Source organism: Aythya ferina (assembly GCF_964211825.1).
Source record: "Aythya ferina genome assembly, chromosome: 1".
Lineage (NCBI taxonomy): Eukaryota > Metazoa > Chordata > Aves > Anseriformes > Anatidae > Aythya > Aythya ferina.
Window position 1 is genome coordinate 109,558,141 of NC_140296.1, and position 12,143 is coordinate 109,570,283.

The 12,143-nt window shown below is 41.4% G+C and overlaps 1 protein-coding gene across 1 annotated transcript in view; it reads right to left on the bottom strand.

The window, feature by feature from the left end:
* The window catches only part of VGLL3 (vestigial like family member 3), a gene marked incomplete at its 5' end in the record, with an annotated part of 39,906 nt that extends 30,487 nt beyond the window's left edge, over positions 1-9,419 (bottom strand). Inside the window, 2 exons of the mRNA XM_084534214.1 lie at positions 8,829-8,955; positions 9,312-9,419. Coding sequence (XP_084390340.1) covers positions 8,829-8,903 — 75 coding nt within the window. The remainder of the gene's footprint in view (positions 1-8,828; positions 8,956-9,311) is intronic.
* Positions 9,420-12,143: the final 2,724 nt, after the last annotated feature.

The following is a 12,143-nucleotide window of genomic DNA, read 5'->3' on the forward strand; positions in this document are numbered from 1 at the left end:
TGTGGCCTACCTCTGCACACATTCTTGCCTGTGAGCCGCCCCACTGCAGTCCCATACTTGAAGGCTTTTGATACCATTCCTCACATGGAAACGAGTCAGCATACAGCTCGGTAGCATTATCCCAGCTTATAAGCCTGGACATGACCACACTTGCTTGCTCTTGTTTTCTTCTTCTTTGGCCTAAAATGAATTATTTCAAATTTCTTTTAAAAAAAATTCCTTTGAAGTGTGCCTATACTTAATAGTTTCTGAAATTGAAGCCTTCAATCAAATATTCTAAATTTATACCTTCTCTCTCTCTGTATATATACACACACAAACACACATGCATCTCCTCTGCCAGAACAGTGAGATGAATACACGAGGTTAAAATAGCTCTGTCTGACCCCAGTAGGATTCCCTGTTTATAGAAAGCATTTCTCTGAAGCATTCAACTGCAATACTTTGAAAAAAAGATTCAATTTCCTGCAGGTACATTTATTTTATTTTTGGGTATACAGCTCTTAAGGTAGCTACATACCCCTTTAATAAAGCCCTGGTAATTTGTTCCTGATAGTTGTTGCATTTTGTATATCTGCCTAAATGGAGTCAATCTCTACATCAAACTTTGCAGCCAGTCAGAAGTGTCAATGCATGGCTAGCACTCATACAACATGGACTTTGCTGTGCTGCATGTATGGGCTTATGAATGGCTTCTTTGGGGAAACAGAAAATTCCAGAGACAATTGCTATCCACCGATCTCCAGTCAGCACGGGCACTGTTACTTTCAGAAATCCTTTCCCCTCATTTCCTATTGCCACAAGGTGACCCTGACAGCAAAGCAGGCAGGTGCTGGAGGCTGGTGCCGGGAACAGCTCCCAGAGGCGCCCACACTCAGGTGCTCCTGTGGCCACTCCATCCCCTGGCTCCCATGCTCGAGTGCTGGGCATAATCCTGCCAAGCAGAGCTGTTCAGGGCAGGGAATAATCTTCCCGGTCTAGGGGAGATGTCACTTAGATCCATCCCTGGCTGAGGGAAAACCCTTCCAGGCACAGTGATTAGAAGGCCAGATGCTACTTTATCAAAAAATAAGAAGTGAAACAAAACAACATGCTTCTACACTTAATGAACAGTAACAGAAGGCTGTAAAATCACAAGCAGGAGCAAGCTCTTTTCATACTGATTGATTGCTTTGTGGAGAAAATCCAGTACTGGTCCTTAAAGCAGAACCAGGCCAAAATAGAAATGTATTTGTCATTTACTGTGCCAACACAATGTGTTGAGGTGGGAGTACATTAGTGATCGCTTTACACCCAAGTACACGAGGAGTTTGCAAGAAGCTTACAGATAGTCTGACATACAGAGCGCTGTTTCCCACAGGATGCCAAAAATGCTCAGATATTCAATTAGTGCGCATTCCTCATTATTTCAGATCCTGCTGCAATTCCTATCGGATGCCTTCAGGCACGACACAGTGGCACGATACATCATGTCGAGAAGCAGAACGGGACCATTACTAGGCAGATGTTTGACATGATACATTGTGTCAGTCAGCTAGTGGCACTAAGCCATGGTCGAAAATGATTTTGACACGACACAGTGTGTCAGTGCTGTAGCACAAAAACTAATGTGTTCCAAAAATAGGGACAAATTCACCTCTGGCATAAGCAGAAGCAACTGCAGTGACTTCATTAGATTTGCATCTGCTTATGTCAACAGTGAATCTGGCCCGTAATCTGGAATTTATATGAAAGTGTGGTAAGTGGCTGCATTTTCAGATTTTTTTATGTTACTTTCTGCCTCCCAGCATTCAAGCATCATGAGACAGTTGGGGTAAAACTGCCACCTTTCTCAACTCTTTCCCCTCCACTCCATGAGAAAGCATCAAGTTTCTGTTTTTAGCAGTGTAACAGTGCTCTGGGGTATACAGAGGGTCCTTTTTCAGAGGCAGTTTTGAATTTGCAGATTTCACAAGGAATAAGAATGTTAAAAACAAACAAACAAACAAACAAAACCCACTGCTTTCTGCCTCCATATCATTTCACAACAATAACTTCAAGCACAAGGAGCCCAAAGATTATAGCAAACCATGAAATTGCAATGACAATCAGTGTGATAGTAAAATAATTTCATGAAATAATAGCCCAGGTGAAGTGTAAGACTTGGTAAGATTTTTATATATATATATATATATATATACACACACACGTATATATTTTAAAGGCATTCTAATTTATTGGTGTCCCCTTTCTCTGTTTGGGAGTGAAGAGCACAGCTTGCTGATGCATCACACTGGAACAGTCCAAGTTATGACTGGTCATCTTTACAGAAGAGCAACACACCAGCTTCCTGTTCTAATCTATTTCTTTAACAAGGAATGTAACCAATTAGCTGTACTTAAAGTTCATTTGCCTTTGGTGTGTATTCTAGTTTCTTAAATCCACCAGACCATGTTACTTCTTAGGCCAGCTGAAATTCAGCAATGCCAAGGGCAACCCTAGGAAATAGAGACCAGAAAATCCTGATGGAAAACCAGATAAGCACCACAGCCAGATATGTATATCAGTACATCAGCTCTTTGGGTTGTAATGAAAAGGAAGCATGGTTTGCCAGCTGTGCTATAATTCTGACAGAGAGGAACAGTGCAAAGACATAGAAGCAGCAGCAGTTTGCACACCCTCATTGAGAAATCATGTGTTTGGGTGTTCTGAGTTGACCTTTTCCTGTTGGAGTTGCAGGTGCTCACCACTTCCACCTACCAGAAAATTTAGAGGTCTGAATAAATGCTGTAAAAGCATTGCAAGCATTTCAAACCTTTTGAACAGCAGCAACAGAAAGTAAAGGTCCTGCCCCTCCCTTTTCACCACTACACAATCATTTTTTTTTATTTTTTTTTTATTTTTTTGTTTGTTTTAAAGGGGATAAATCTGTACATTAAACCATTCTATGGAGATTAAAACAAACAAGTTCTCCTTCATTTCCCCCCTTTCCTCGTTTCACCCTCTGCTGGCATCCTATAAGTATTTAAATCATCTTAAACCACACCCTAGCTAGCTGTGGCTAGCAGTTACAGGCAAAGCCCCTTGGCTTTGCTGTTACTGTCCACTCAACAGCCAAAAATGCAGTGTTTTGTTTTTCCTAAATGAAGAGCCCAGCTCTGAAGATACACACTATATCCCAAGGAAATAAACACCAGGTGCTGTCTATGTCTTGTATGTAAAGGAACAGAAAGGGTGAAAATTATGTTCACCACAACAAGCTAGAAATTCTCTGGTAAGATGGAGGGAAAAAAAAAAAAAAATTTGATGGAGCAGCAGTTTTGCACAGACAAGTCGATTTTGACAAACATCGTCTAAAGCAAATTAGGTTTCTCATGAAGCTTGCCACACACATTTCTGGTTTCACACCAATTTACACGATGACGGGTAGCCCCATTGGGGAGTTTACTTTGACCCAAGGATTCAAGGGCTCCTAGGCATGTTCCTGTAAAGCTGCAGTACCGTCATCACCATGACCTACACTTCCAGCTGACACAGTGCAAGTCCCAGAAGTGCAATAGGCACCAGAATGCTCTACAAGTACTCGGCTGAGCTCAGGCTCTCCCTGGTCCCCAGGGGAGATGCATGAAGTTGGGGCAGGCAGACACTCCATTTCATTCCTGAAAAGGCAGAATGGAAATATGCTGAGACTGCCCCAAGCATCTTGGGAGGGAGAACAGAAGTATAAGAATTATTTCATTTCCCCAGGACAAAATTTTTATAGTTCTCCAATAAAAAATAAAAAAAACACTGAAGGGTTTTTGTTTGTTTGTTTGTTTTTGGGGTGGAGCTAGTAGTATTTTGTTCATTCAATGTCATTTTCATTCATACAGCACCTTAGGAGTACAGGAGGCTTAATGTTTCCCTTAAATATAACCATTATACACTCACCACTGAGGTTTTGTCCTCTCTGGAATTGGAGGCAGCAGCTCATGTGCAGTAAGTATGCTACCCTGAGATTTAGGATCACTTGATTCAAAGGACAACAAAATACAGCAAGCTTTTGGCCAAAGTTATGATCATCAGATACACAGCAATCTTTCTGTGTGTTGCAAGGATCTGGACACCTCTCTAGTCATCTCCTTCATATTTTGTAATAAAAGGACAGCTGCAGTGCCAATTAGAGCAAAAGTCTATCTTACTTTAAGAACAGCTTTCACATCTCATGTATGTAATCTTCAGCAATAGATCAAGGACTGTTATTCATTTTAATGCCTAAATGCATTATATTTATTTTTCTTATAATATTTTATGTTACCACAGAAAATGTCTGGCTCCCAAAGAAAGACAGGGAATTGTGTCAACAGCCCAAATTCTTCCTTGAAATGCGAACATTTTCAATGGCTTTAATGGAAGATATGCACTAGAATCCCAGGGCACAATCTGTCACTAAAATCCCCCATCTACATTGGAATTTTTCACCATGTGTCCTGGTTTCAGTTAGAACAGAATTAATTTTCTTCCTAGTAGCTGGTGGAATGCTGTGTTTTGGCTTAGGATGAGAAGAGTGCTGATAACACCCCGATGTTTTAATTGTTGCAGAGCAGTGCTTATACCAAGCCAAGGACATCTCAGCTTTTTGCTCTGTCCTGCCAACAGGCAGGCTGGGGGTGCAGTAAGAGCTGGGAGGGGACAGACCCAGGACAGGTGACCCAAACTAGCCAAAGGGGTATTCCATACCATCTGACGTCATGCTAAACAATATATAGGGGTGGCTAGCCGGGGGGAGGGGGCCGGACTGCTCGGGGTTAGGCTGGGCATCGGTCGGCGGGTGATGAGCAATTGCATTGTGCATCACTTGTTTGTACATATTATTATTACTTTCCTATTATCACCATTGTAACATTATTATTATTATTGTTATTATTATTTTGTTATTATTATTTTCCTGTCTTATTAAACTGTCTTTATCTCAACTCACGGGCTTCACTTTCCATTTCTCTCCCCTGTCCCAGAGAGGGAGGGGGGAGGGTGAGCGAACGGCTGCGTGGTATTTAGCTGCCAGCCGGGTTAAACCACGACACCATGTCTTTTTCATAAGGCATTATTAAACATGTTTCCATTTCAGCAGTTGAATTTGGGGGCCCTGTTGCATCTGTGAGGGAAGTGCAAGGAAGCTGGCCAGTAACTGTAAAAGAGAAGGAGAAAGTGGATAAAGTGGCTTGAAACTTTCAGATGCCAGCTGATGCCTTTCGCTTTCAGCCTCCTCACAACAACAGCAAGCAGCACACTGAGATCTTCCTTCCAGCTGGTGCAATAGCAGCAGCTGGCCTAGTTCAGGGCAGCTTCAGTGTTGTTCCCAGACATCCTGAGGGGTGTTTTGGTGCCTACCTGGCCGTGGATTGAGCACAGACTTGTTCCCTGCTCCCCCTGCCAAATCCTGGGGCTGCAGCAAAAGTGGTGAATATGGAGAAACTGGGGATGAAGCCCAGCAGCTCCTAATGTTCAAAATCCTTGGGACAACAGGGCTTTATTATTCTGTGGGCTGGAGACTTGTGACCTGTTCATGAACACTGACACTTTGCTCTGAAATGCCTCCTGTTGTCTTCAGCATAGCCACCCACAGAATACAACAGTAGTCCTCCTGTCATTGGTACAACACCTGTAACTGCTGAATAGCACAGATGCATTTCTGATGAGTTAGGCAGAACACAATACAGAATGCTTGTCAATTTTATGCAGCTGGGGGCAAGCTTGCAATGCCTGGCCTGACATGAAGCCCACAGTAAGCCATTAGCTCAGCAGGATATTTAGAACAAATCTGAACCAGCAAAGTGAATATGAAGCAGAGCACATTTGCACCAGCTAACTCCAAAGGTTTTGATCCAGTCCAACAAGCCCTAAGGTAGGGCTAAGGCTTTTGATGACACTTTACTGAAATTACTATCCAAAGAAACCATCCCATCTTCCTCACTTGCCTTCACTTCCAGTCATGTCAGCACAGATACGTGCACATGTAAGTTTAATAGAACAGGTCCCAGCTAGGACTAACATAGTTTTAATTATTTTAATTATTGGTATGGAGGAAAAAAAAATATCTTAAAATCTGTCTTTTCCACATCCAGATAATGCCTGGATTTTCTACAGCCACCCCTGCCAGCATAGCTAGTGCTTCTGACCTCACCTCTACCTTGTATTCTGATATCACAATCTGCAGGAGACCAGAAGGGATTTTACATAGTTGTTTCACCATCAGATCTCTATCATTATTGTACAGTTTTGCCACCAGATATTGCAAATCCATCTTTCACAGGTAGGCTGTTTTAGATAACTCTGTCACAAAAAAGAGTAATTGCAATACTGCCACCAGTTGAGCTGCATTCACTTTACTTCCTCCTCACACCCCCACTTGATATTAGTGGTTTCTATAACAATTCATCTAGAACCACTCTTTATGATTTATTGGATGCGATTAGTGACTATAGGAGCACTTGATGAACACTCCTGATTGCAGAAACATGGAAATGCAAATATTTTCTTTGGCTTAAATGACAGAAAGCATTTACTAAGAGAGATGCTGCCATGTTTTTAATACCAAGCACCGCTTCCCAACTCTAAATATGTACATTAAATGCAAGTGAAGAGTAGTTTTGTTCCTGTAACACACAATTTCATAAACGCCTATAACAATTTAACAATTGCTTGTTGTTTTTTTTTACTCCTTTTGTCAAGTGTATATTAATAATATAATTTGCTATGCTAGATTACTCTAATAATCAAACCTGTCAGCATTTTCAGTTTCTTTTCATATTTCTCTTGATCTCATTATCATAGGCTTTTCATCAGCTTTTCTTTGCTCATCAAAAGAACATGTGCAAATGGTGAAGGAAAATGGCTAGAAAAATACTTGTAGAGTATTATTAGTCTCTTGGTGAATAAAATGCATGTATTAATAACACTTAACTGGCTGTTCTCTGTTGTCTATGGCATCATTACTTTTCCCTACTCTTAGAGTAATTTGTATTAGTAGGAAAGCAAGTAGTCAAACTGTAGCACTTACGCATAAAAATACTTTCAATACATTTTACTATACATGTAAAACATATTAATTCACTAATTTCCACAATGGCTATGTGACCTATAGTTGGATACATAGAGGCTGTGGACTTAATCAGCTCAAGCTCATGGTCAGAATTTTTGCCATCCAAGCATGAGCTTAAGCCATGCAGCTAGTTTAGTCTCCTGTATGAAACAAGATTTATTACTATGTCTATTCCTTATTCCATAGGCATCTCTGTCTGAAAGGATATGACTGCCCTAATGAAAAAAGATGTCTTAAAGCAAGCAAAACAATCATCCTGAAACTGCCTGAAAAAAAGCCATCTATGGATGAAGTATACTGCTCACTGTGATATTCTCCACTATTCAGAGAGCCAGAGGATGGGGAAAAGAGTAAAATGGCTTTTGCTTCCTCCCAAGCTAAAGTAATCTACTGAATAGGGATAATATTTCCAGAGGCAAGAATAAGAGAGCTGATTAAGCTTCACCACCCACCATCTACCCCTTTTCCCCACAACAGGATTTTCTTACCTTATCCCTATATACATACACACCTAACATCTAGAAATTTTTCTGTGCTTCTACCTTAAAAGTACATAAAACTTATGGTAGAATAGTTCAGTTGACAGGGACCTTCAAAGATCAAGCCCAACTTCCTGACCACTTCAGGGCTAACCAAGAGTTAAAGTATGTTATTGAGGCATATCCAACTGCATTTTGAACGCTGGCAGGCACGGGGCACCAACAACCTCACTAGGAAGCCTGCTCCAATTCTTGACCACCCTCATGGGAAATAATTGTTCCCAATGCCCAGTCTGATCCTCCTCAGGTCCAGCTTTGTGCCATTCTCCTGTGTCCTGTCATTGGCTACTGGGGAGCAGAGACCAGCACCTCCCTCTTTGCCTCCCCTCCTCGGGATGCAATGAGGTCACCTCTTGGCCTCCTCTTCTCCAGACCAGACGACCAGGGTGTCCTCCAGCCCTTTTACCAGCCTTGTTGTCCTCCTCTGGATGCTTTCCGCTACCTTAACATCCTTTTCATGTTGTGGAGACCAGCTGGCTCTACTGTGTTTAATGCATCCCAAAAGGTGGCTCACCCTCTTGGCTGCCAGGACATGCTGCTGGCTCATGTTGAGCCTCCTGTTGATAAAAAATGTGGAACTGGACTAGTCTTAGAATTGAGCAATGGGGAACACCTGATGTATTTCAGCTTTTTTTGGAGATCAGTCCAACTTGCCAGGACTTTATATTTTCTTTGGTTTATGCCAGCTTTCCTTAAAATATTAGATATTTTCCTCTAAATTCATCTGTTTAATTCCAAAGTGAGTGAGAGTTGTTACCTCTGGGAAGGTACATTAGAGGCAGAAAAATTGCCTGAGTTAAGAACGCAGGCAGAGAAGTATGAATAAACAACTTAGTTCTCTGAGTCTATCAGTACCACAATTCCCATGAGCACCATCAGTTTCAGTGAGACCTTCCCCCTTCCCCCCCCCCACCTAAAGCTTACAGTAATATTAATCCAGAGCACTTAAGTAGTACACAACAGTTTATTTCAGAGGTATCTTTACAGTTTCAGCACAGCATCCTGGAGCATCTCTGAAGAAACCGTCTTGAAGCCTTTAATTTTGAGAAGTACCAATTACCTTCCAAATGAGAGAAGGTTACACCACTAGAGAATGAGCCACATTCATTTACTACAAGCAGCTTATTCTTTACAGGCCTTCCACAGAGGTGCTGAACATCAACTGTTGTGATTGCTACTGTCCTCACATCCCAGCCCAAACAGAGAAGCAGCAAAGAGAAGTCACTCACCTGTTCTTGCACTTCTTTCTGAGAAACCCCAGGAAGCACCTTGAGTGGGATACACAGGCAGCGATGGTGAAACATTTCCTCTCCTAGGCCACAGAGTACAACAACACTCCTCACTGACAGCACCTGCCTTGGAAGGAGAATAAAAGGCTGTTTGTCTCCTCTGTCCTTAGCCCTAACCTCTGGGGTCCAAGCCTGCTGCCATAACTCCAAGTTAGAGGTGGTAAAGTCCTTTCACTCGGACCAAAGGCAACTATACTACCAATGACATCTGATTATTCCCAATCAGGGAACATTTAATAAGCAGCAGCATCTGAGAAAGGAGGGTTGCAGACTCCTAATTAAGCAGCCACTGACATATCACTTTGCAAACTAAACATCCAACTGGGATGCTCAATCTAGCACATATGGTTTGTAAACAAATGAACAGAGCACTCCACAGAACAGCTCTACACACTGCTACAATGAAATATGCTGAAGGCATACCGCAGAGGCTCCCTTTGCCCTTGTAACAAATGATCTAATGATTCTCAGGAGGAGGAAACGAGGCTGATTTGTAGCTCTCTTCAAGAGGCTAACACAGTTAAGTAAGACTTCTTAATTGCCTGCTCTTTATTATTTAATGCATAAGAAGGTTAAAAAAATCCTTGGGGTAGATCCCAAAAAGGTATTTAGGTACCTAAGCAGGCAGCTAGGCAGAATTTAGCTGCAATTACAAACAGTGATATTAAAAACCTCTGCTCAGCTGCTGCCTAACTCTGAAGGCTCTTAAACCTAAGTGGGTACCTATTTCAATTTTAAAGTTCTCCAGGTGCCTAGCATTCAGCTTCTGCAAGTGCCAAGAACATTTTATTCCTGATGTGCCTAAGGTGGCTCACGACAGCTCAGTGCTAAGCCAGCCAGCAGCCAGGAGTTATAGCAGCTTTCTTCTCTGAGAGGTTTTAGCCATGAGGAACATTTGTCCGGTGCACAGGAACATCTGAAAGCCTACCTGCATCTCTTGAATGGGTTATAAATAAAGTCAGCCTAATTACATATAATAAAGTGGCAACCAAGCAGGTCTGCTCAAAGGCATGTCACAGATTCAGGAGTTGCACAAGGGGAAGCAATACAGCTGAGAGGCAGTCCTAATGCTCTTGAAAACACTTGGAGCTGCAAATTACGAAAGACAAATGAGACACAGAACCCATCCACAGCAAGGCAAGAAGTATGCTTTTTAAATCCCTGTATCTTCTCCATTCAGACCAAAGAATGAAAATGAATCCTTTAAATGAGTGGGACCCGGGTCAGGCTAATGGTGCCGTCTCATCAGCTGTGGTTTCTGAAGACACAGGGGCAGCCTGTGTGGCCTTGCCCCATTCAGAGTCCTGCCAGGAACAAGGGCAGGAGCACATCCTCCACTCTACTCGCACATCCCTTCAGTGGTTTTATATGCAGTTTATTTGAAAAATCTTGTTTTTCTAAAGAATAGCATTTGCGCCATGCAATTTAGATACCACCATTTTGAAGAAGTTAGTTATTTTGTTTTGCTGCATATAATTTTATTCGCTTTGATATCTGTTTGAGAGGGATGGGGCTCTTTCACAAGAGTGTTTGGGACTGAGCAGTGTTCCTCGTACAATATCTAATAAGCTTTATTGCCATATTTCATTGCTGTGAATTCAGGTAGTGCACTAATAGAACAATGAGATAGACCCTTGAGTGGGTAAATACGGAGTCAGAAGAAAAAAAGGCTTATGTAAGAGCCTATAAAAGCAAGACAGTTTAGAAATCAGGCAGCTGCTCCATTCCAAATTCCCTCCATTGTGTCTCAGTATGGACAGACATCAGACCGCCAGATCTCTTATATGCCTTGTTGCATTTTATAAAGTATGGGCATAACAGAGAAAATGGTAAACATAAAATGGATCTGTTAACATGGATCTGTTAACTTTCCTGCTTGTCTTCTGACACTTTAGATTGTTTCATGGGACACTGCACTCCTGGGAGACTTGATTACTTTTAAAATTAAAGTCATGTAGGAAAAAAATGTCCCATAGGCATACAGCAATATTTACAAAGGTAATTGCTCTTTTCTCAGAATATCCAACCTTTGTCAAGACATTCCTTTGTTCTGAGTAGCATCTATACAGCAAAATAATAACAAAATAGGTCTTAAGGGCCAGGAGTACTTTAGTTCTATGCTTTACTTTCTGTCAGTGTCTGGAGATGACTTCAAGACATTGGGAAGATGTCTCCATACTGAAATGAGTTAATGCTCCATACTGAAAATGAGTTGGAAAAAAAGCCTCTTTGCCATGAGGATTCTGCCTCTCCAGAATGAGGGTAGAGCTCCCTGAGCTCTAGAGCAAGGGTGCCACAAGTCTCTGCAGAAGACAAAACTTTCTGAAGTAAATACTTTTCTGAAGTAAAAATGCAAAAATTGCAAATTTCAATATTTTTTTTCTGTCAGATGTAAGGAATTGTTTTCTCTGGGACACACAATGATGTGTATAGCTAGTCTAGTAACCAAACCAACTCTTTCTATTCACACCTGCACCTCTCTGAAAAGAATGTAAATATTATCATGGAAGGTTTTAAACATATTTATATGCAACAAAGAGAATTGGTGTTAAATGAATACTAGTATTAATAACAAAAACTAACATCCATCATGTTCAAAAGAGAATAACGCTCTTAGACTCATCCATAATGTCCCGTCCCCCTCTCTCCTTCCCCCCCCCCCCAAAAAAAAAAAAGCACGAAGTGAATTTAAATTAGCCAAATCAGAAAGTTAAGCCATTGTGTATAGTTAAGCAACAACATACACCAATATGTCACTTACCATTTGTCTCACTATTTATTATGCTTGTGAGTTGCCCAGATGACAACTTGAGTAGGGTTTCATTGACTGTCTGTGTCTAAAGCAGCCTTAAAAGGGTGTTAGAAATAAAACTTGTTCAGAATGTGAACATTTTTCAGACAGAATTGCTGAGCTGTTAAACCTGAAGTTTCTTCTTCCAAGGATTCTATTTCAATGGGTCTTCTTTCCTGTAACAAGCATTCAAATCTTACCAAGAGAAAATGTCTTGTCAAGCTGCAAATGTAAATTTTTAAAGAAATTAATGGTCAGGGGAAAGCTGCCCTACTCATTATGCAAAGCACTAGTGGCAACACAGCCCAATGGGCAATTAATTAGCCTGATACAGGTACATGAAGGAGAAAAAGAGCAGGCACAGCAGGTCACTCAGTGCTCAGTGGCCATCAAAGCAAGACCTGCAGCCACATTCCAGTTGCTCTGTGGTCATGGCCTTTCTGTTAAATCACTGAAGTAGACAA